Below are 27,248 nucleotides of genomic sequence, written 5' to 3' on the forward strand. Positions count from 1 at the left end.
AACTAGCAGAGTAGTTTACAGAACAATATCACACTGTACGACGTGTTCCATTTGAAGTTAGAAGTTGAAATTTAGTTAGACGTGCTAATGTTAGTGTTCTAGCTTGGGGGAAAATATCACGTTAGAAACATCTGTGAGATTTTCTTTAGTTTTTGTGAAGTACTGCACACAAGCCTGCAGCTAATGTGCCAATATTTACAACATAAGTAGCTAGGCTGGCGTAGAAAGTTAGCAACTGTATGTCAGTGGTCCAGTTTGGAAAAATCACAGAAGAAATACTTTCTTTGCCAGGTATTAAATACTGTTCCCAAAGCAACAGCCATGTGTCAATACTTTGCAATGTGAGCAGCTACCTAGCTTAGAAAGAATAGCAACTGCAAGTGCTACTCTATATCTTTCAGCTTTGTCTTTAAACCAGGTATCATGCAGTTGTTTTGATAGAGGTCACGGAGTGTTGAAAAAGCAAGCTTTGTCTATTTTCAGAATAATAAAAATGTCCAATGAAGTAGCCTAATGGTGTTTACCGAGTGCTGTCAGGTTTAGTGTGACTACTGTACATCCTTGGGGATAACATATCTCGTGACTTGGTCGTTTTATGGGCTTCATCTTTAGGAGACTTTTCCCCCAAGACGACCAAATTCCAAACACCGTACATTGTGTCTGGATTAAAGTGAGTCTCAGTATCTCTGTTTTAGTCGTCCATACACTGCCAAAGGGTCCATATTTGAAATAAAACATGGGATTTCATACTGATCAGAAATGATAAGCCCTCGCAATCAGGTTGTATTCTACATTTCAAAAGCACATTGGCATCAACCACCCCCCTTCACTCCAACTCCATGAGTACCTACAGTATGTGAATCAACATGTACTACGTTATGTGCAACTGTAAGCAAATAAAAGAAAGTTGCTCAATATTTGACTGATTCTGTTGTTTTTATTTTTGGTATCTACTAACTATATCCACCATGATGAGTATGACATTGTCTAAATAAATCAGAAAAAATTAAATAAAATGAATGAATGAAACTGGAAGGTTTGGTGTATGTAAGTGCTACTGAAGTGAAGATTTCTGGTTCAACAGAGTTCAGATTTCGTAGGCTTGAAGTGTTTGCTGGTCCTGGCTTTATTGAGGGAAACAATAGTTTCTGGTGTTTCCTGTCAACGTTTTTTGTGATGATGGTAATGTTCTGGATGTTTCTGGATGATTCTGGACTCGGTAATGAGAGCATTGCACAGTCTGTTGGGTGTTTGGGTATTGGACCCAGATACATTGCAGGTGTTTAACCTGAGAACCTGAAGACTGCTGCTGCAGTAGGTATGAATGGTTCATAGCGTAAGCAAGTCGGTAGTTAAAGGAGGGATGTGGTGAACTGTTCGAGTTGTAGTTGAGTTGCCTCTTTGCGTTGTGTGTCTGCGGACGATTTGGTTGGCTAGTGAGCCTTTTCCAGAGGAACCTTTTGGATACTACGTCGGATTAGCGCTTATGGTACTTCGGTTCTGTGCTTTTTGGTCTTCGGGAATTATGGAAATTCTAGTTCTTTGTGTTCGCCACTTGTTACCCTCCTATGAAAATGGTGGTTATTCGGGCTGAGCACGACCGGGCCCCATGGGCGAAGGCCCGGCCACCAGACGCTCGCCGACGAGCTCCCCTCCTGGGTCTGGCTCCAGGAGGGTGCCCCGGTTTCCCTGGTCCGGGCGAGGTGGCTAAAGTCCGTGGGCTAACTATCATAGGGGTCGTTTTGAACGTTTTAGTCTGGGCTCTCCCCTGAAACCTGTTTGCCTTGGGAGACCCTACCAGGGGCTAATGCTCCGGACAACATAGCTCCCAGGATCACTGAGCCACTCAAACTCCTCCACCATGATAAGGTGGCGACTCGCGGTTCTTAATGCTGACATACTTGTAGGCCAGCTAGCAGGCTCTGACACGTCAAAGAATACGCCCAACATGTCAAACTAAAGATCTGATTGGTTTAACACGATGACAATCAACAATATCGTTCCCATTCACTTAAAGTGCACATGGATGCACTTGTGAGTCTGCAGGCCTCTGGCTCTCTTCTTACCTAGAGACACAGAGGTGAGATCTGATTGGATAAAAGCTCGACTTAAAACAAGCTGCACTGGAAGCAGAGCAACTGAGGAAGACAGTAGCTGTGCAATGAGAAAATAAGATAATGGGGAAAATATTTTTATAAATTATAATACATGTAGTGTATTTAAGAAAAATTATTAAATTATGAAATAGCTGTCACGGGGCATGCTGAGGACTCAGGCGCAGACAGTCAGTAAATAACTCCTCCGAGGCCGAGAGTCAAAGTCCACAACCGGGTGGGTGGAGGGGGTCCGGAGGAGGGACGGCCGGACTGCCAGACTGGGGATCCAGAGGACGGAACTCTGTAGACTGGGGCTCCGGAGGACGGAGCTCTAGAGACTGGGGGTCCGGAGGACGGAACTCTAGAGACTGGGGGTCAGGAGGACGGAACTCTAGAGACTGGGGGTCAGGAGGACGGAACTCTATAGACTGGAGGTCAGGGGGACTGCACTCGAGAGCCTGGAGATCAGGGGGACTGGACTGAAGATCAGGGTAACCGCACTCGAGAGACTGGGGACCGGGAGAACTGCACTCAAGAGACTGTGGACCAGGAGAACTGCACTCGAGAGACTGGGGACCAGGAGAACTGCACTCGAGAGACTGTGGACCAGGAGAACTGCACTCGAGAGACTGGGGACCAGGATACCTGCACTCGAGAGACTGTGGACCAGGAGAACTGCACTCGAGAGACTGGGGATCAAGAGGGGAACTGTGCTCTAGAAGCTGGGAACCAGACGGGGAACAGGGCTCTAGAAGCTGGGAACCAGACGGGGAACAGGGCTCTAGAAGCTGGGGACCAGATGGTGTAAGAAATTTGAGCAAAAAACGGTATGTTTAGTAGATATAATAAAAGTGTTTAATAATTCATAATTAAGAATTCATAATTAGTCATAATCATAAGTGTATTGGGAATGCATAATTAAGATAAACATAAAGTGTTGTAGGATTAGGAGCTAATAAGACATGAAGCTTCTGCCAAGTTGCAGAAGTTTAGCTTTTATACTGAAGGATTATCATAGAAGGAATTAAGCCATAACTGAGAATTTGAATGTGTTAGCTGCTCAGGGAGAGAGAGATGTGGAGATAGGCGTTTACAGAAGTGTGTAGAGAAGTTAGCCAATAGAAATTGAGATAGACGGGAGGGGAGGAGTCGCGAACGAATATGTGGGCGGAGTTAGAAGTGTTTTTTCTTCCTCTTCAGCGTGTGGTCCCCAGCGATGGCTGTGTCTCATGGGACCAGAGGTAGTTTTTTTCCAAAGTGGGTTAATATTGTAATATTTCATAGGAGTATGTACTCCAATGTTTAACTGTAATCGTACTTGCATCAGTGGAATTAAATTCCTTTTAATTGTAAACCAGTTTTGGTAGAGTTATTATTTGCAGCGTGTCGACTGTAAAAGCAGCGGGCACACGTGTGCTCTTGCCCCCTTCTCTGTGGGGTGAGTTTCATCCTCCACAATGGGGAACAGGGCTCTAGAAGCTGGGAACCAGACGGGGAACAGGGCTTTAGAAGCTGGGAACCAGATGGGGAACAGGGCTTTAGAAGCTGGGAACCAGACGGGGAACAGGGCTCTAGAAGCTGGGAACCAGGCGGGGAACAGGTCTCTAGAAGCTGGGAACCAGACGGGGAACCGGGCTCTAGAAGCTGGGGACCAGACGGGGAACAGGGCTCTAGAAGCTGGGAACCAGGCGGGGAACAGGGCTCTCGAAGCTGGGAACCAGGCGGGGAACAGGGCTCTCGAAGCTGGGGACCAGACAGGGAACAGGGCTCTAGAAGCTGTGGACCAGACGGGGAACAGGGCTCTCGAAGCTGGGAACCAGGCGGGGATCAGGGCTCTAGAAGCTGGGGACCAGACGGGGAACAGGGCTCTAGAGACCTAGTCTTCTAGTTAGAGAAAACTATGTTTTAACATAATGAAATTTGATGTTTTTATATGTAAATGAGGCATTATCGAATCGTAACTTATGGTGAATTTAGGAGAAATCTACAGATGCAAATAGACAAAATAGTAAAATGAACACCTGAATGTGTGCAGTAGCCTGGGGTGTCTGCCCTTAGGACCGACCACACAACCCTCTTTAAGACTATGGTTTATGCTTAAAGTTGATCTTTTTATCAGTTCTTAAAGTCATGATTATCTCAGTGTACCTGATATATTTTATGTGCATTTCAGGTGATTTGCCCCACATGTATAAAGTGTTGGTGCCAAACAGACAATCCGTCAATCACAGTGATTTTACACAGAGAATTGCATTGTGGAAGAAAATTGCTGCATGACATAGCTGAATCATTGTTACAGTAAATCGTCTGTTGAATAACTCAAAAGGGGCTAAATTTAACTGACCAGGGCACATGAATAAACCACACTAGCCCCTGCTAGTTCCAAACTGTCTGTAACTTACAGAGTTAAGACTTTTGTTGAATCTGCACTGCCGCTGAGGCCTTTAGTCTGACTGCTTATTACAGCAAAATAGAGTTCTGTTTCAGCAGCCATTCCGCAGTAGATCACAATGTTCCTGGTCGAGCCAGTGTTTAATGCCTTACAGTCATGGTGAGCAGCTATTTCTCTGATATACAGCACTACTTCACACAAAGCTGCATCGTCATAGACACAGTTTGCTTTTAATGACCTTCTGGGGATTTACCTGAGGACTCCACAATGTCAGCTTGAAAGATTAACGGATTGGGGACGAAAGACTTCAACCTCACACTCCTGGCTGGTGTTCAAACTGAGATATAACAATGAGTTTCAATTCTTAACGGTTTATTTTTACCTTAAACACAAAAACACATTCATCATGTGTGGACATGTCAAACCGCATACACATGTACACATACACACACATCAGGAGAGTCTTGACATCTGGACACTTAATAGACAAGGTGAATTTCCCTAAAGGAGAGGGAAAAGACAGACGTCACACACGTTAGCAACAGTACCATTTTGGGCTTCTTTGGTTGCGTTGGTACTTCAGGTGGTCCTAATGTGTTATTTGCAGTATGGTGGGTGTGTGATTAAATTGTGAGTAGTTTCAAATTAAAAGTCTTGTTAAAAGCATAAGCTTTCGGAAAAAGAGGTGATTTCCCCCCTCATTGGATAGTTCACAGTATCGAGACAAAAGGAAGTGTTAACATGTTGCATGACATGGTATGTATCTTCAGCATGATGTCACAGGAGGGCAGCATTTTCTTCAAGTGAAAAGTGCAACCTGTAGAGACAGAGCAGGTCCACCTCACCTTTCCAGAGTCTGGCCAGGTCATCACGGTGGACCTGGAGAGATGGACCTCCTGGCCAAAACCTCATCTACCTCGGAGTGTGTGGCCCCCTAGAACAAAATGAGAGTCATATTGTCTTTGCGGTATCGTTGATTTGTGATCTTGTTTGCTTTGCTTGTTGTTTATTAAAGTGTCAAACGTGTGCTAAAATTCCCAGGCATAGGTTTGCCCTCAAAGACACTTCAAAGGAGAAACTTGCATATTTGGCTAAATATTGTTTTTATTTATTTTTTAAAGGCAGGTCTCTTATAAAGGCCAAGTAAAACACATAGGGGTGAAATGACCTGTACTACAATAGTTCACATGCTAAATTCCAGAACAACATCATCATTCAGTTTGAATTAACATCAGATCAGAAAACATTCTTAATAAAATAAAGGCATCTCTCTTACATAAGTGTGTCTCAAATAAAGGCCTGGTTTCTGCTGAAGCTGAGGTCAATTTCATGAAGGATTAAGAACAAGATCAAAATATTTTCTTTTTATGGAGAACAAGATTGAAAACCAATACTGGTGTGGCCAGTTTACATGGTAACAAGTCTAACACCAGCCTGAAACACATACTGATGACATGTGGTACTTACACAGGCAAGTCTCCGTACAGCTTTTGGTGTCGTAAGGAGTCCCCGAACACGCGCTTCGACCTCTTCCCATTCTCCGTGAGAGCTGGACTGAGACCTGAACATCAGCAAAATAGGCTTTCATTTCATTTTGATGTTTTGTGATTATATGCTCTACCTATGTGATGAGGTGCATGACTATGCTATGAATGTGGAGAAAAGGACCTGCTGTGCCCGGCCTGTTCCCTGTAAGAGCACCACAGCCCTGAAGGGTCAGGACCTTGGTGGTGGTCAAGGGGTTCATGTATCTCTGAAGAACTGGAGTCGTCTTCTGATATCCCTCCAACCTACCAATGGAGGCAGAGAGGAGTTTCTTTTCACCATCACATTAATGCATCTGCTCCTCAGCAACTGATTCATATCACCCTCTACTTCTCGTCTCAATTGCAGTTATTAATGGCTCAATCTGTATTTTTTTTATAATTTATTCAATGCATTTACAGATGATTGAAGAGTTTAAGTTGCAGATACCAAATATACATATTTGTGTGTTTCTCAGCTCATCATAATTCACATGTAGGCCTGTCTATACAAACATTATCACAGGTTCCCGTCCTGTATTTCGAAGTCCTCGGTTCCGCCTTTCAAGAATAGTTCAACTTGTTGGGAATTTTGCTTATCCTCTTTCTTTCCGAGAGTGAAAATGGACATGAATCTTATGTCTCCAGAGCTGAAGGCAGCATGTGTGTAGCTAGCTTAGCATAAAGACTGAATACAGGGGGAAACAGTCAGCCAAGTTCAACAATACATCTTCTAACGCATCAGCAAGTGTCGCGTTGGAGAGAATGTCACAACAGTTTCACACGGTGGCGCTATGGAAATCAGCTGAGATGTCGGCGCGATTCTTCAACTACGAATTGACGTTCATACATTTCAGTTCGAGTGTTGATTTTTTTTTAATGAGATATTTATTCAATGACCTTTAGACGTGTTGGGAGGTGTATTTCTAAACTTTTGACAGAGCCAGGCTAGCTGTTTCCCCCTGCACCCAGTGTTTATGCTAGGCTAGGCTAACCGCATTCTGACTCCAGCTCTGTACTCTGTACTCCATAACTTCCTGTGTAAGAAGCCAAAGTCAAAATAATATGAATGAAATAAATAAATTGTTCCTACCAAACCATTGGAGGAGGATTTCCGTCTGCCAGCTGGAGAATACTTCACTGAAGCAGCAAAGAGAGGAGCAAAGGTTTTTGAGTCACAACAGACCAGAAGAATAGAAACATCAACAAGATGACAGCTTGTTACAGTCGTGTCAACAGAGCAGTACAACAATAACATCAACTTTACAAGCTCTTACGGTCAATTGTGTGGGATAGTAGCATAAAAGCATGATATGTGGGGTTTTACCTTTGGATGAAGACCTGGTCAAAGGTGAAGAGGAGTTGGTGAACACTGGAGAGCGCTGGGGCGAAGCAGAAGGATCGGCTACAGGAGAGTGATGGCGCAGTGAGCAGGCCTGCAGGTCCAACTGCTTCAGGATGTACACAACAAGAGGGTTGGGCCATTTTATTCTTTATTCATATAGTCGATGTTCCGAACAGCAAATATGTTTCCTGAAATGTCAGTGACTAGGTAAGATAATAATTAGCAATGGAGACCACCAACCAATCCCCAAAAGTCCTCTCAGTCCACTGGTTTGATACTCAACTGTCAAAACACCAGAATGGGATGAAATTATAGGACGCTACAACAAAATCTGCTGCTTTTGTCTGAGTGACAACTAAGTGAGGTTTGTGCAATGTAAAAATAAATGAAATTCAATTGAATCAACATGAGTTTGGATACATTTACAGCTAAAGGATGGACATTTGTTTTGAGTATGTTTATGTTTAAGTGGTGAATCTGTTTAAACATCCACCACATACACTCTGATTAAATTAATATTATTATATTATGCTTTTGGCCAATTCATTTTGTAACTGACTGCCAACCCTTCTCACCAGTGAAACACTCCATTACATGGTGGAGGTGATGTATGTAATAGGTTAGACAAGTTAAGAGAACACTCAGTGCTGCAGGAATAACTGATGTGCTGAGTCCGAGCCAGTTTAGCTCTTCTCTGCCATCTTGTGGCTGGAAATGACGGACACTTTTGAAAAATCGATTCTGAATTTTGAAACAGAGATGTGCCGTTTGTGCTCACAGGCTGGGAGGAGCTGCTTGTGTCCCAGTTGGCTGGGCCGGGAGCTGCAGAGTCCAGGCTGAGCCGGGCCTGGCGCTGTGTGTCTCCAGCTCTCAGAGGGGACAGGGACTGGGCTCTGGGAATATATGAGGCTGACCTGCCGCTGCTCCTGGGTCTGCTGGAATGTTCCCTGTTCCTCTTTATCACCGGCCTCTGGAAACAGAAGAGTGGATGTCTCAGAACTATCTTCAACTTAAACATAACAGAAGGGCTGGGCTTTGTAGCTGCTTATGTTAGACCTTCTGCTCGAACCATAGCTGTAACATTTGAATCAAATATTCATTTTGAGTTGCAAGTCAAGGAAGGTATCCAATCATGCCTTCTGCTGTCAAATATGTCTGTTCACAACTCAGCTGCCACGCTTTCAAGAAGAGACCACATCACACCTGTCCGAGCATCATCCTTGCATTGGCTTCTTGTACATCATGGAGTTACTTACTTTCAGAGCAGTGCTCTGACTGGCCCCAGGAACATATCTCATCAAATTGTGGCCTGATTGCCTTAGATCCTCTAAACCAGAAGTTTTCCAACTCTGAAAGAGCTGAGGGAGGTCCGCAGAGGGAGAGACGTGAGGTAAAGACACTGTGTTAGGTGAAGGGAAGTGAGCGACGGTGTTCAGAAAACAAGGGGAAGTTGTTGTAGTTTGACCCACTTATCACCACAGTTATGAACACAGTCTTAGATTCACTGTGACCTAACTTTCCAAGGATATCATTACTATGTCTGACGTCCATTGAGAAAAAGAGAACAATCAAAATCATAAAGAAAGGATCCTTATAGCTGCAGAACTTCTCTGAGAATCATCATGTTTTTTTAGTGGTCTTCAGTATCAAAGTCATCCAGGGACAGTTGTCTGTAAGTCCATGGCTGCACTGCAAACAGGAGCTGCTAATATTCAGCAAATATAGCGTAAATAAGTGTGGATTATTCTTTTTTATTCTTTTATATATTGGATCTTGTGTTTTATATCTGGTATCTGGAGAGCCACAGCTTTAGAACAACCTTTACAAAGGTGCACAATATTTTTCTCGCAAGCCGATCACAGCAGAATAGTCTTACAGAGGCAGCCGCTAAAATGGAGCGTTTCAGACTGAATACAGGTGAATAGAGGTATATTCAGACAGACAGTGTGAGAAAATAATGTTTTTTCAACATTAAAGCATGTAAACATATTCAAGTGCAAAAATACAAGTATGAGCCTGATATGTTTAAAAAGGCCACACTCTGAATTCAAGGAAACGATAAAGTACTGGAGGAGTGGACCGGTATCATGTATGGGTCTGCTGCTGACAAACATCGAATCTGGTTCAGTTAATGTGGTCACCTCAAATATTGTATGATGCAGTTTGAATTATCATGCATAATCTACATGAATGCTGAGCCATGTAATGCAGTCTTTACCATGGGTACATTGGGGTAAATGTTGATCTCTGCATCAGCTGAGCACTCAATGATGGTCGTTTTGGTGGAAAACTCCAACCTCGGAGCAATACCCTGAAAAAAAGAGAAGAAATATTTGTACCATAATCACATTTACCTGCAAAGATCACACATACTGTAGACAGTCTTCATCTTTCATATTTCCCTGCTAAGGACATGTAATAATGTGCTTGTGATGTATCCATATGAACAGGCTCCACTTAATACCTTTAAGCCACGTGCTGGAAACAGACAGCATTATTGTACACTTTCAGGTAAAGTGTCAGAGGGTTGGACCTACTGGAAAGTGAGGAGCTCGGGTCATCAGAACCTCTCGATCCACTCCAGAGGAGGAGGGAACCAGTTTGGGCCCTGGGAATAAGAAACGTCGAGCATCTTCTTCAAAGCAGGCCAGAGTGTCCGCCGCTGTAAACACAAACACACGTCTATCACACCTCGTAACCCGGGCTGGAACCTGTTCCTTTAAGGTCAGAGTTCAAGTGTCTGCAGCGCTACATGTAGGTATATTTCTAACCAGTGGAACAAAGAAGTATGGATTTAAAAAGAAATAAGCTCACCTGGAGGAATCAGCTGCAGCAGTTCAATAGAGACCGTCTCATCTGACAAGAAAAGGTGTCAAGTGTCAGTAAACTGAGGCCTCTTAGAGCCAGAGAAAATAATCTGAGATGCATAATGTATGAAAAAGAAATAAGAATAGGCAAAAGCCAGCACATCAGTTGATACAATATCTGCTACAAACAGTATAAATGTTTACAATCAAATATTAATTTACTTGCATTCAAGCATTACAGCAATGTCTCCAGGGTCAACTGCATGCTGGAAAATCTAGACAAAAACAGAATATTCATATTTAATTCTATAGCTTGCTTATTTTACAAAGAATAGTAATGTTCTATATGTACAGGAGGTCATATTGGTACGTACTGTACAGTCATGTTGAGTGTATTCATGGTATTAAATATATCTAACTTTTCACACATTTCATGTATTACATTCAGCTAGTTTCCCACTCAGAGTATCACTCCTCTCAGAGGTAAGACTGACCTTTTCAAAGGTCATCTTCTCATGAAACAGCAGAGGAAAGACAGCAGGGAGACATTCCGTCTGACAGTACTGACCCATCAAGCACATGCTGAGGTAGAGATCATCCTTGGCTGGCAGATGGACTCCAGGACAAGAAACCTGAGAGCAGTGGAGGAACGGAGTGTGATTAAACAGGGTTATACGTCACATGTGCACATGTCCTGAGACATTTCGACTGACTGCTAAGAATGATCAATATATTACTGAAGGCCACTTCTGACTGAGCTGGATAGCGCTGTCTCTAGTTCACCCTTTATTCAAATATTTATTTCTGTTTCTCCTTTATTTCTATGTCTTCTTATGTATGGAATGTTTTAAGGGATGGAATACATTGTATAATACATAACTAAACATACAAGCAAATGCTTAAATAACAGAAGAAAACCAAACGATAACATAATTTAATGGTTAATTGTCATCGTAAACTAAATAAAATTAAATTGAGACATCAAATATTCACTACCATTCAAACTAAAGATTGAATCCCCTTTTCAGTTTACAGATCCCCCCACAATTAAAACAGTGTGCCCTGCAGCATATCATCTCATGTAACATATCATCCCATGTAGCATATCATCCCATGTAACATATCATCCCATGTAGCATATCATCCCATGTAGCATATCATCCCATGTAACATATCATCCCATGTAACATATCATCCCATGTAACATATCATCCCATGTAACATATCATCCCATGCAACATATCATCCCATGTAACATATCATCCCATGTAACATATCATCCCATGTAACATATCATCCCATGTAACATATCATCTGTTGAGAAAATTATTTTATATACAGCTTAATCAGCCACTAGCTTATATATAGCTTTAATTAATCACTAGCTTATTTGCAGTTTTAATAACCATTAGCTTATGCAGCTCTATTAACCACTCATACAATACACACAGTACACGCTAGGGCAAGACCAGAAGCAGGAGGGAGATTACTGATTTAACTGCGCCACAAGGAATAGGCCGCCATCTTTAAATAGATAAGGGAGGAACAATAGACAGTGAGATACAGGGACAACGCCCCAGCAGATTCCCCTCTTCACATCTTTTCCCAGGTCCTCTCGCCTCAAAATCTCACTACATACTGATAGAAGAAACGCCTTCTGGGAGGGGCCAATGTGAACGGACGTTCAGGCCTCCACCCAGGTGTCATACACGTACAAACGTGCCACGCCTGCATCTTTGAATTTGACCAATGGGCCTCTAGGGGAGGAACCCTATATATATGATCACGCTGCCATGTTCAAGTGTGTTCTGATGGTGGAGCTCTGAGAGTGAAACCATTAGTTCCCATGCATGTTTAATTGCTGGGCTGAATAACTCTGTTGATAAATAAACTATTGCTTTTGATATGACTAAACGCCTCTTGAGAGCTTTCGTTATCCTCTTAAATCCGCTCTGAGTGAAAGATAGCTTTATTTTTCACAACAGATGGTGGAGAATGCGGGCAAACACGATACAGAGCTTCGGATTAGAGAAATAATGAACCTCTCTTTATCTTTTCAGAACCACAAGGCGGTTTTCCCTCTGAGGCTGGGATTGCTGGTAATTGCCACCGGTAGCCGTGCGAGCAGCTCGGGAGTCTGATAGTGTCGACACAACAAACAAGGTGAGCAGAAGCCTATTTAACTGAATTCTGCATATTCTATTTATAGACATAATCCAAATTTTATCAGACTGTCCGAACTGTGAGTATTGCATAGTCATAGAGTACTTGTAAAGAGTAATCACACAGCAGCAGGGTTGTTCAGCCCAGCATTTGGGGGGTTTTGTACACATGAGTGAATGAGTCCAGCAGAAAACGTATGATAAAAGGCGAAAGATCGCGCATCTGTGGCGTTGTAGATGTGAAGTAGGGTGAAACGCACACACGCGTGGATCACGAAGCACTCGAATCCATGCCACAAATAGCGTGATCTTTAACGTAATTTATAAGACGTTTTGGACTACGAAGAAACTGTATAACATGACGGGGATATATGTGTGTTAAAGGTCATTGATAAACTGTAAATTGTATTGAGAGAATGGACCGTCAAATATTACCGTATCAAGACATCAAGTGTGTTACGTGTGGTGTAAAACCAAGTTAACTCTGCGTAGAGTAACCCTTAGATAGTTTCTGCACGGGAGCACAGGTTTTAAGTTAACAGATGTATCGTTGATAGCGGACGAAGAGAGAAAATTACCGTATTGAGACCATCAAATCCCAGGACACTGAATTCGTGAGTGGCGTGCAGTGTAAAAACATGATATCTCTGCTTAGAGTATCCTAGACGTAGTTTCTGTACGAGAGCGCAGAATTTAAGTTAATCGATGTGTCGTTGATAACGGACGTTGTGTAATAAAAGTAGCCAGAAGAGTACAGGTCCAGAGCAGAGGCCTAGGCTACTTAAAGTGTGTTAAATTGTGTTGTTGATGTACTGCGCTGATGGTGTAGTGGTTAATATAACGGTCTTCCACGCGGTGGCAAGCCGTGTATAGTTGGCATACGCTGACAGCCAATGAAATTGCAGCATTTCATATCGCTGGTTTCAGCTCCTGGACGCAGATTCGAGTCTAACTGGGGCAAAGCCACTCATCAATGACAAAGAGCTATTCATAAATCAAGAAATGTTTATCCAGCTTTACCTTTTACTGATTGTCACTAGATTGTAGTGGCAGATAGATTATCAAGTACTTGACTTATTTTTGGCTATAAACCTATTATATTGCAGTTTTTACTGTTGACTATAATGATTCACGTATTAATGAGACATGTGAACATTAGTGAATGAAATATATTTATTAAACACAACAGGGACAGTGAATATTGAACACAGAGCCAATAATGCAAGGTCACAAATACACAACACAAATATGTTAAACAAATATAATAATGACAAAACACTCCCCTTTTCTCTTACTTTCCCTTTTCAACCTCCCATCTCTTTTTTTCTGTCTCATAAAAAGCAGGTCGTCTGCTTCTCATGCCCTGGTCTTTGTAAAAGGAAAAGACTTTACCAGGGCAGTAAATGTACTTCCCTGTTAGTCCAGGGAACCCCGTGTGGATGTGAGGACTGTTTGGATCCTGCTTCAGATCCATCTGACAGAATCGACACTTGCGACCTGTGGGCTGGGATTCAGTCCTCTTCCTCTTCTGCTGTCTTCTGTCCTCCACCCTTTTCCTTGTAGCATCCAGTTCCAGCTGAAAGAATTTTGGAGGAGGAAGATCAGAGATGCTGTGGATTCATTCTGGCTGGGGAGGGAGACGTCACAATGACACCATCTTCATGAGGTTGCGCACAGGAAAGCAGCCTGGCCAGAGAGCCGTGGATTCCAGCTCCGTCTTCATCCAGATCCTCTGCTGCTGTGAACAGGTCCACTGGCTGACTTCATGCTCGTAGCCAGGGAGCTGTGGAGGAGGACGGGTGGGGACAGCTAACGGCCTGGGTGATTGCTCACCTAGTCAGACAAGAATAAACGGAGCAAATTAGTACGATTTTGGGTGCGTCTTGATTTAATCTTTTGACATGAAAAACCTTCTCACACTAACTTTGATCTCTCTGTGCAGGTGACAGTTGAGCGGGCTCTGCAGACGTCTCAGGAGAAATCAGGGGTGCCTCTGACACTACAGAGAATATTAAACATGTTGTCATTATTATTGACAGTAAGATGAAGCAAGGATGTAACATGACAGCTACACTGTAGTCTGTGAAACTCAGCAAGCTGGACACTGGAGTGCTGCCTACCTATTGTCTGAATACAGTGCAGCAGTAACTGTATAGAATTAACAACAGTTTTGATGAACACTACATGAAGTATATTTTTAAGATGCAAATACAGGTCAAATAACACACACCAGGGACTGTGACAGTCGCCTCTGTTGCTGGACGACCCGCTCCTTCTGGCAGCAGACACGTGAGCTCCTGAGGAACAGGCACTGGTCTCCTTACAGTTACAGCTGCAAGGAGAGAAGGATCACAAAACACAATCAACGGTTTATAACAGATATGAGCACAGTGAATATGACAGATGTGTTTACATGTTGGATGTATTTACCATCTACTTGTGAACCCTTCAGATGAGTTGGTGCAGCCAGTGTAGCAGATGGTTCTACAATGGAAAACACCTTGTCAGTAATTTATATTTTGACAAAGAAACACAACTGTTAGTATCGTTACTTCACCTTTCTCAGCCGTATCCAATGACAGACTGTTTCTCACATTAATATATAAAGAATATACTTCATTCATACACGTGTGTTTGTCTTTCAATGGGTTAATATTCAGTGGCCAGTCATTGTGATGTAACCTAGGCAGGTGAAGCAACATGGCACACTTCAAACACATGCATTCAGGTGTTAGTAACACAGCAGTTTCAGACATACATATTGTTTCTTTTTATCCATATAAGGAAACAAAGAGTGCTACGTACCCTCATCATGACTGGTATCAATTCATAGTCACAAGGACAACAAGCAGAACACCTAAACATGAGACAGAACGGTTCAATGCTTCACGTGGGATAAGAAGTCATGGTCCCATGCTTGTCTGTTGATGGCAGAACGTTTTTGGTGAAAAACCTCTTTCTGTTCCCGGAGCCTGTTGTTATCTGGCTGTTTGATGATGCAGAAACAGCTGGTAAACAAACAAAAAACATATCATATACACTGAATAGAACACACGATTAACCGGTCAGCAAACCGGCTGAACTGTAACTGATTTTAAATCTTCAGGTGGTAGAAATGAAAGACATCAAATGTTTACTCTCAGCTCTGCACATGTGGCTTTGAAGGAGAGATACTCAGCATCCCTCTCTCCAGCTCTTCATCTTCATCCATCACTGAGATGCAAACAGACGAGAATTAGAACGTCATTAAATGAATATCTTCTTGCACTTCTTGTACATAAACATTATTTTAACAGTGATGGAGAAAGTCTACACATCTTGTACTTCAGTAAAAAAATATGTATTAATACCACCACATGGTGTAAATACTCTTTAAGTGAAAGTCCTGCATTCAAATCTTACTTACTCAAAGTCTGACTTAAGTAAAAGTACAAAAAAGCATGTGTTCATCACTTTAATGACTTTATATACTGCTGGTAGTTTAATCTGTAATAACACATCATTTATTAGTTGAGTATATTTTGTCTGATATCCTGAATCTGCCAAGTAACTAACGTTAGTAACTAATGCTGTCAAACACACGTGGAGCAGTTAATGTACATAACTATGAACTACATGCATTAATGACGATACGTGACGTGATACAACGGAGACGTGCGTGTTTATTTAACGTTAACGTGATTCACATGAACCACCGGGTCCGGTCACAGCTTGTTGTTCTTTTGTTACGTGTCCGTAAAGTAACAGAGTATATCTTACGTTCACCATAACCTTAACCGGCCGCTGCTCAGCCTCTGTGTTCACTGACATGCGTCGTAAACGCGAACTCATTTTATTTGAATGCACGTTCGTGTTAACTTGTGATACTTTTGGTCACAAAAACGCATCAAAGTCGGACATGAATTAACCGATATGAACCGTTAACGGCTCCAGATTACGTTACGTTGTAAGGTAACGAACTCATACAGAAGTCCGCCTTCGACACAATAACACAAAAAAAACACAACTAACTTTATCTTTGAAGCTTTCAAGTGAATGTCAGACAGCCCAGACTAATTGTCATGACATTTTAATTCATTGTTATTCATCTTAATGACTTACCGTTCAACGTAGTGTCCACCCAGCGAATAGATCCGGAAAATGCGGGCTGTCGATGCTCTTTCCAGGCTCCGACTGACTGACAAACACCGGAGAAAATCTTTCTCTCGCAAAACGGCACCACAGCGCTGCTGGTGCTGGTGGCCAAAGATATATTACATCCGTACTGGTTTAGGACTACCATTGAAAATGAATGGGAAACGGTTTAGGGAGTTTTAGCTAAAGAATCCCCGGGTGAGGCGCGGTAGGCCCGTGATCGAGCCCCAGCCAGAGCAGATATTGTACTTGTGTTTTATGATACGCAGCGGCCGTTGTGATGTATTAAAAGTAGCGCTGTTTGTTTTGTGTGTAGGATAGGGAAAGAATTGATTATGATTTGACTGTATTTGTTTGCTGAAAAAGCAGTTTGTCATTTGTGTCGTGGTCAAGAGGCCAGCGATGCCACAGTCGGTTTGCTGAGTTTGAGTAAATAGAAATTCTTGTTGAAATACGCTGAATGTAGTGTGTCTGGAGACTGCAAAAACGCCATTTCCTAAAGGGACCACGTTCGTCCATGTTGTACACTGTAAAACGAAAATCCACTCAGAGGTTTGTGTACCAGTATTGCAGAAGTGGCCGTGTATGGGTTTGCATGCAGCAATTTTGTTTAAATGAGTGAATGTTTGAAGTGTACATATGAGAGAGAGAGAGAGACAGCTGAGATCTTGAGTTGTGGTTGAAAATGTTCGTGTGCTTCTCAAAGTTTGATGTTCAGTTGAGCAGAAAAACACGCATTAGACACAGACGTTGCAATCACACACAAACATAAAACACTAGAATAGACTGAGAGACAGCTGAGGGTTAATATAAGTGTCAGTTTTAGTGGCGTAGTTTCTAGACTACAGATTTATTGGAAAATTGTGTTCCCTAGGGACCGTCAGCAAAGTTTAAAGCGGAAACAGAGCAGGGATTCATTCAGTCAGACAGACGCTGAGAAAATTATGGAGTCAGAGCTTTCCTGATAACAAAACAGGTGCAGCAGTAGGGAGTGTATCTCCTTCAAGGTCAGAGAGCTGAAAGAAAATCTGGGAGAAATTCGAAACCACGTATCATACACACCAGCTCCTATCTAATTCAACTGCCCCTCTTCCCTCTCCATCCCCTAATCAGACACACACCCGAACTAGACAAAGCACCCCACCAACTTCTGATCCAGACGATTCAGATGACCTAAAACATCGAGTTACAGCCATTGAATGAGTAATTCCAAAAACATAGAAGTTCACACCTAGCAGGGGTGAAAAGGGGGATTTGTAAATAAAATATATTCATTCACTGTTAAATAATATGCGTTATACTTGTAAAGCTGATATTGCGGAGTTGTGAGGTCACTGTAAGTAGGTCAAAAAACGCCGAATGGGGCATTCCGTCACCCGTTCGTACGATAGGAACAGATACAGTGGCCCTGAAAGTAACGCTTGCTTAAACAACCAGATTAGGGCAGAAAACTGCCATCTTAGAGTAGGACAAGAGTTTTCTTTTTATCTATTCACACAGAGACTTCGAAATAAGCTTAGAACTGTATTGATTTCATTTTCTTCACCTTATGTGTTAACAATATGCTGTAAATCAACATTTCACACACACTGACGTTCCAGAGAAGGCAGGTTTTGGACGTGAGCCAGTGTGAGTGAATGAAGCTGTCCAGAGCTCCATCAGGCCATTTGAATTGAACTGAACAAGAAAATTTGGGAGCTTTGGCTCCCTCTGTTGGTACTTCACGAACTGGGAAAAAACATTTGACAGGAGTTTTGGCTCTTTCTGTGGCCACTTCAGGAACTGCAACAGGAACAGTTGACAGGAGCTTTGGCTCCATCTGGTGGACATTTGGGAATACTGCATTCAACCTTTTATATTGCATATTAGTGAAGACACTGCAGACATGGCAGGCAAAGAACGCACTTATGATAAATACAGAGCAGCTGTGGAAGGATCAGATGTGGAGCTCGAAGCACTACAAGTGTCACTAATGAGACAGCTGGCAGAGCTTGACGTGGCTCAAAAGACTGCTAAAGACAAAAAGAAGCAGGCAGGAGGAACTTTCTACTGCTACAACTGTGGAAAACCAGGTCGCTACTCACGTAGCTCCCGCTCGCGTGGTCAGCAACAACAACAAGGCCCACCACGTGGAAGAAGAGGAAATTACCAGAGAGGGAGAGGCAATCAGGATCCAAGAAGCCAGAATCAAGCTGAACAGCAATATCTTTCACCTGCCTGGCAACAACAGAGACACTGCTGCAACTATTAGCCTCAAAAGAAAACCAAGGTCCAAACATGTAGGAGACAAGTCACTTTCCTGGGTCGCACTCTCTCATCAAGCGGCCTAGCTGTAACCACAGACCCACAGCCCACAGCCCACAGAGAAAGCAGTCTTCATCATGACAGACCTAGCATCGTGGGACATATGCTGTCATTCCTGGGTCTAACAGGCTACTCTCACAGTCACATTCCTGACTATGCGGACCTCACCACCTGTCTCAGAAGCCTGCTTAAGGAACCAGGAACTAGAAACACCTCAGCCTCACTAATTTGGACACAAGAAGCAGAAGAAGCGTTCACCACTCTCAAGCAGACTGTGTCACATTCATCGGCACTTCAAGCTCCAGACTATTCACTCCCTTTCCACCTAGATGTTTCTGAACAAAAAGGAGGGATGGTAAATGCAGTTTTGTATCAGAAAAAAGGGGGAGAATTGAGAAAACATCCCACATTGTCATGTGCCACCCTCTGAAAATCCACACACATCATGGTGTGGCTGCATTCCTCCTAAGCAAAGAATTCACGTTCGGAGCTGCAAGAAAATCGAATATTCAAAAAGAATGCACAAGAGCACACATTGTTTATGAAACAGGAGGAATCAATATGGCATCATCACTACAACAGGCCTTAGATGTGCAGCAAGTTGAAATGAAGGCATATATGACTGCATTAATCATTCTCACGGAGGCTCTCTCCAAACAGGTCCAGCGAACCAGTGCAGCTGACCAGGAAGAGGTAAAAAATCTCATCCGAGTGGGTGACTGGGTCAGGGTCAAAGTTCATAAGAGAAAGTGGACTGACCCCAGGTGGACAGGGCCGTACGAAGTGAAGGAGGTTACTTCACACTCGGTCCAGGTCATAGGTAAATCAGGAGCACCTTGGCACCACCTGTCACACTGTGCCCCAGCACCTGAGCCGTCCAGACCTCTAGCAGAGGTCCGAGGTGATCTGACGCAAAATGCAGGGTAATTTGTTTTGTAATTTGTAATTTGACTTCTCAGCAACCACCAATCCAAGACCCTTATCTTTGTCTTTAAACAACGTCACCAAGAGCAGCACAGGAAAAAACATAATATGGTTCGCCCTATTAGTGGAAGTCCCCGGCAAAGACCCGCGAGTAGGAATTCAGATAAACATAATTCCACCAGTAGTGAACAAAATCCTGACCCTAGAGAGACCACCACCACCACCACCGGACCCACCAATTGTCTTATCAGAAGATTTCTCTAAATGGACTCCCCAACAGGTGATCCAATTAGCTACAGGACATGGAAACGACAATGTTTGGTTAAATTGGATTGTTGATAATGCTATAAAAAACAAAATGAGTAGCTGTGTAGCTTGTGCTGCAGCTAGACCAGCTATGTTCACCGAACCAGCACCACTATATCCTGAATCTGACCCAACAGGATACGCGTGCATGACAAATATGACTAAAATGGCTACTCCACCAAATTGCACGACTCTGGCATCCATATTTCCACCAATTGACAACCAAACTGCAGTAGGTTATTTCAAAGCTTACAAAGGACTAGGATCCAGATATGTCTGTTACCATTTCACCAACGATAGAGCTCAAACCAACCTAGGCAGAGTGCCAGAAGACTGGTGCAATATGACACGACCAGGCTCAGAGATAGGTTCTTGGGCTAGGGGAGGACTATTCTACTACTGTGGGGGTCTGCGCTTATTCTCTAACATACCAGCATATACAATGGGAGTGTGTGCTATGGTGAGGCTAGCAATGCCACTTACCTTAGTGGGAGACAAAATACTACAGGAGCAAAACAAAGTACAAAGCCTGACCCAACGCAGACGCAGACCCATGGATAACAGTGAATAAAAATGTTGATCGTATCAATTATGTGCATTACAATGTTCTTTGTTTGGCTAATTATACTAGGGATGCAATAGAGGGTCTGGCTGAGCAGCTGGCCCCAACTTCTTTGATTTCTATGCAAAACAGAATGGCTTTGGACATGTTGCTTGCTGAAAAAGGGGATGTTTGCTCAATGTTTGGAGACCTGTGTTGCACTATCATCCCCAACAACACTGCGCCGGACGGTTCAGTCACAAAAGCACTGAATAGTCTGAAGGCACTGTCAAAAGAAATGCAGGAAGCATCAGGTGTAAACAATCCATTTGGAGATTGGATGGAAAACATGTTTGGAAAATGGAAGCACCTGATCTTGTCAATAGCAGTGTCAGCGGGAGTGTTCGTTGCAATACTGGTGTCATGTGGATGTTGTATAATACCCTGTATTCGTTCTTTGGTTGGCCGTCTCATCACCACTGCCCTCTCCAAGGAACAACCACCACCCCCTCCTTATGGAGCTTACCCAGTATGGGAAGAGCAGACCAGCCTGGTAGGGTCAGATGAGGCAGAGCCAGACACATGCGTGTAACAGGGCAGAAAGGTAAAGAAAGTGACGTCCTTCAGACGTCAAGAGAGGGATTTGTTGAGAAAATTATTTTATATACAGCTTAATCAGCCACTAGCTTATATATAGCTTTAATTAATCACTAGCTTATTTGCAGTTTTAATAACCATTAGCTTATGCAGCTCTATTAACCACTCATACAATACACACAGTACACGCTAGGGCAAGACCAGAAGCAGGAGGGAGATTACTGATTTAACTGCGCCACAAGGAATAGGCCGCCATCTTTAAATAGATAAGGGAGGAACAATAGACAGTGAGATACAGGGACAACGCCCCAGCAGATTCCCCTCTTCACATCTTTTCCCAGGTCCTCTCGCCTCAAAATCTCACTACATACTGATAGAAGAAACGCCTTCTGGGAGGGGCCAATGTGAACGGACGTTCAGGCCTCCACCCAGGTGTCATACACGTACAAACGTGCCACGCCTGCATCTTTGAATTTGACCAATGGGCCTCTAGGGGAGGAACACTACATATATGATCACGCTGCCATGTTCAAGTGTGTTCTGATGGTGGAGCTCTGAGAGTGAAACCATTAGTTCCCATGCATGTTTAATTGCTGGGCTGAATAACTCTGTTGATAAATAAACTATTGCTTTTGATATGACTAAACGCCTCTTGAGAGCTTTCGTTATCCTCTTAAATCCGCTCTGAGTGAAAGATAGCTTTATTTTTCACAACACATCCCATGTAGCATATCATCCCATGTAACATATCATCCAATGCAACATATCTTCCCATGTAACGTATCATCCCATGCAACATATCATCCCATGTAACATATCATCCCATGTAACGTATCATCCCATGTAGCATATCATCACATGTAACGTATCATCCCATGTAACATATCATCCCATGTAACGTATCATCCCATGTAGCATATCATCCCATGCAACATATCATCCCATGTAACGTATCATCCCATGTAGCATATCATCCCATGCAACATATCATCCCATGTAACATATCATCCCATGTAGCATATCATCTCATGTAACATATCATCCCATGTAACATATCATCCCATGTAACATATCATCCCATGTAACATATCATCCCATGTAACATATCATCCCATGTAGCATATCATCCCATGTAACATATCATCCCATGCAACATATCATCCCATGTAGCATATCATCCCATGTAATGTATCATCCCATGCAACATATCATCCCATGTAACATATCTTCCCATGTAACGTATCATCCCATGCAGCGTATCATCCCATGCAACATATCATCCCATGTAACATATCATCCCATGTAACGTATCATCCCATGTAGCATATCATCCCATGCAACATATCATCCCATGTAACATATCATCCCATGTAACATATCATCCCATGTAACATATCATCACATGTAACATATCATCCCATGTAACATATCATCCCATGTAACATATCATCCCATGTAGCATATCATCCCATGTAACATATCATCCCATGCAACATATCATCCCATGTAACATATCATCCCATGCAACGTATCATCCCATGCAACGTATCATCCCATGTAACGTATCATCCCATGTAGCGTATCATCCCATGCAACATATCATCCCATGTAACATATCATCCCATGTAACGTATCATCCCATGTAGCGTATCATCCCATGCAACATATCATCCCATGTAACGTATCATCCCATGTAGCGTATCATCCCATGTAACATATCATCCCATGCAACATATCATCCCATGTAACGTATCATCCCATGTAACGTATCATCCCATGTAACGTATCATCCCATGTAACGTATCATCCCATGCAACATATCATCCCATGTAACATATCATCACATGTAACATATCATCACATGTAACATATCATCCCATGTAACATATCATCCCATGTAGCATATCATCCCATGTAACATATCATCCCATGTAGCATATCATCCCATGTAACATATCATCCCATGCAACATATCATCCCATGTAACATATCATCCCATGCAACATATTATCCCATGTAACATATCATCCCATGCAACATATCATCCCATGTAACATATCATCCCATGTAACGTATCATCCCATGTAGCGTATCATCCCATGCAACATATCATCCCATGTAACCTATCATCCCATGTAACGTATCATCCCATGTAACATATCATCCCATGTAACGTATCATCCCATGTAACGTATCATCCCATGTAACATATCATCCCATGTAACATATCATCCCATACAACATATCATCCCATGTAGCATATCATCCCATGTAACGTATCATCCCATGCAACATATCATCCCATGTAACATATCATCCCATGTAACGTATCATCCCATGCAGCGTATCATCCCATGCAACATATCATCCCATGTAACATATCATCCCATGCAACATATCATCCCATGTAACATATCATCCCATGCAACATATCATCCCATGTAACATATCATCCCATGTAACATATCATCCCATGTAGCGTATCATCCCATGCAACATATCATCCCATGTAACGTATCATCCCATGTAGCGTATCATCCCATGTAACGTATCATCCCATGCAACGTATCATCCCATGTAACGTATCATCCCATGTAACGTATCATCCCATGTAACGTATCATCCCATGTAACATATCATCCCATGCAACATATCATCCCATGTAACATATCATCCCATGTAACATATCATCCCATGCAACATATCATCCCATGTAACATATCATCCCATGTAGCGTATCATCCCATGTAACGTATCATCCCATGTAACGTATCATCCCATGTAACGTATCATCCCATGTAGCGTATCATCCCATATAGCATATCATCCCATGTAACATATCATCCCATGTAACATATCATCCCATGTAACGTATCATCCCATGTAGCGTATCATCCCATGCAACATATCATCCCATGTAACATATCCCATGTAGCGTATCATCCCATGTAGCGTATCATCCCATGTAGCGTATCATCCCATGTAACGTATCATCCCATGAAACATATCATCCCATGTAACGTATCATCCCATGTAGCGTATCATCCCATGCAACATATCATCCCATGTAACGTATCATCCCATGTAATGTATCATCCCATGCAACATATCATCCCATGTAACGTATCATCCCATGTAACGTATCATCCCATGTAACGTATCATCCCATGTAACATATCATCCCATGCAACATATCATCCCATGTAACATATCATCCCATGCAACATATCATCCCATGCAACATATCATCCCATGTAACATATCATCCCATGTAACGTATCATCCCATGTAACGTATCATCCCATGTAACGTATCATCCCATGTAACGTATCATCCCATGTAGCGTATCATCCCATATAGCGTATCATCCCATGTAACATATCATCCCATGTAACATATCATCCCATGTAACGTATCATCCCATGTAACGTATCATCCCATGTAACGTATCATCCCATGTAACATATCATCCCATGCAACATATCATCCCATGTAACATATCATCCCATGCAACATATCATCCCATGCAACATATCATCCCATGCAACATATCATCCCATGTAACGTATCATCCCATGTAACGTATCATCCCATGTAACGTATCATCCCATGTAACGTATCATCCCATGTAACGTATCATCCCATGTAGCGTATCATCCCATATAGCATATCATCCCATGTAACATATCATCCCATGTAACATATCATCCCATGTAACGTATCATCCCATGTAGCGTATCATCCCATGCAACATATCATCCCATGTAACATATCCCATGTAGCGTATCATCCCATGTAGCGTATCATCCCATGTAGCGTATCATCCCATGTAACGTATCATCCCATGAAACATATCATCCCATGTAACGTATCATCCCATGTAGCGTATCATCCCATGCAACATATCATCCCATGTAACGTATCATCCCATGTAATGTATCATCCCATGCAACATATCATCCCATGTAACGTATCATCCCATGTAACGTATCATCCCATGTAACGTATCATCCCATGTAACATATCATCCCATGCAACATATCATCCCATGTAACATATCATCCCATGCAACATATCATCCCATGCAACATATCATCCCATGTAACATATCATCCCATGTAGCGTATCATCCCATGTAACGTATCATCCCATGTAACGTATCATCCCATGTAACATATCATCCCATGTAACGTATCATCCCATGTAGCGTATCATCCCATATAGCGTATCATCCCATGTAACATATCATCCCATGTAACATATCATCCCATGTAACGTATCATCCCATGTAGCGTATCATCCCATGCAACATATCATCCCATGTAACATATCATCCCATGTAACGTATCATCCCATGTAGCGTATCATCCCATGTAGCGTATCATCCCATGTAACGTATCATCCCATGAAACATATCATCCCATGTAACGTATCATCCCATGTAGCGTATCATCCCATGCAACATATCATCCCATGTAACGTATCATCCCATGTAATGTATCATCCCATGTAACATATCATCCCATGCAGCGTATCATCCCATGTAGCGTATCATCCCATGTAATGTATCATCCCATGTAACATGTCATCCCATGCAACATATCATCCCATGTAACATATCATCCCATGTAACATATCATCCCATGTAACGTATCATCCCATGCAACGTATCATCCCATGTAACGTATCATCCCATGCAACATATCATCCCATGCAACATATCATCCCATGCAGCACATCATCCCATGTAACATATCATCCCATGCAACATATCATCCCATGTAGCATATCATCCCATGTAGCATATCATCCCATGTAACATATCATCCCATGTAGCATATCATCCCATGTAACATATCATCCCATGTAGCATATCATCCCATGTAACATATCATCCCATGTAACATATCATCCCATGTAACGTATCATCCCATGTAACATATCATCCCATGCAACATATCATCCCATGTAACATATCATCCCATGCAACATATCATCCCATGTAACATATCATCACGCAGCTGTTGCTGCTGTCACAGAGGGTACAAATCTAAGCGCGACAAGTTACAGTGTTTGTACTTTTTTCATTTTTGGTTGAGATGAGGGCTGAAAGTGTCCATATTGTCCTCACTCACACAGGTGTGTTTATGCTCTCTGATATGCATTGAAGCTGTCTTCCATCTGGAGCACTTTCTAGTTTAAATCAATATTGACAAAAACAATCTGATGCATCTTCCCCAGCTGGCCACCATTGAATGATGTCGTCAGGTCAAATGTAACTTGATATCACAAACATACATTTAGTACATATAATGCATATTTCTGAGACTGTATTTTAAGGGCATTTTAAACAATAATCCCATATAGTCTGTTCAGTCCTGCAGGCAGCTATTGGAAGAAGTAGAGTTACTTAAAAGAGTAAAAGTAGCAATACCACTATTTACTAAACCAAATACTAAAACTACAAAATAAAAGTCCTGCATTGTAACGTGTATGGAATAGAAAAATACACTGAAGTAATTTATTTAAGGACTCCTTATATACATCTCTCCCTTCAGATGTTAACATGTGATGTATATATATACCTAGATGGATGGATGGATGGATGGATGGATAGATGGATAGACGGATAGATGGACGGATGGATGGACGGATGGACGGATGGACGGACGGACAGACGGATGGACAGACGGACGGACGGACGGACGGACGGACAGATAGATAGATGGATAGATGGATAGATAGACGGATGGATAGATAGATATAAAAACTATCCAGATATTATCGATCTGCTTGGTGGTGAGTCAGAGAATAGGTGAGGCGACCTATGATTGAATTGATTAAACGTATAATATATTTGATGCATTCATTTACACGCCGAGTTAGCGCTTCATACAGCGTCGTTAAATCCGACCGATAGGTCGTAAATATGAAAGTAACAAGATTGTAATCCTGTAACGTTAGAGTAACTAGTTACATGCAGAGAACAGGTGAAGAGAGGATGAAGGAAACGATCTCTTACCGCTCGGAACTTCAACTCAACCAACACTTTCAGTGCTTTTCGGGCCATTGGACGAAGGACGAGCTGCAGCGTTATCTGAATACAGCGGACTCTTC

General features: G+C 42.4%; 1 protein-coding gene across 1 annotated transcript; it reads right to left on the bottom strand.

The window, feature by feature from the left end:
* Positions 1–4,900: 4,900 nt before the first annotated feature.
* On the bottom strand, positions 4,901–27,248 carry spata6l (spermatogenesis associated 6-like). The gene is made up of 10 exons (XM_079295349.1): positions 27,154–27,248; positions 10,658–10,795; positions 10,171–10,183; positions 9,894–10,018; positions 9,575–9,667; positions 8,135–8,326; positions 7,339–7,352; positions 5,956–6,049; positions 5,334–5,422; positions 4,901–4,989 (listed from the first exon to the last, which is right to left on the bottom strand). Exons 1-9 carry the CDS (start codon positions 27,199–27,201, stop codon positions 5,357–5,359), a joined length of 783 nt encoding a protein of 260 aa, XP_079151475.1. The 5' UTR covers positions 27,202–27,248; the 3' UTR covers positions 4,901–4,989; positions 5,334–5,356.

This window comes from Melanostigma gelatinosum (genome assembly GCF_949748355.1).
Source record: "Melanostigma gelatinosum genome assembly, chromosome: 23".
Classification (NCBI taxonomy): domain Eukaryota; kingdom Metazoa; phylum Chordata; class Actinopteri; order Perciformes; family Zoarcidae; genus Melanostigma; species Melanostigma gelatinosum.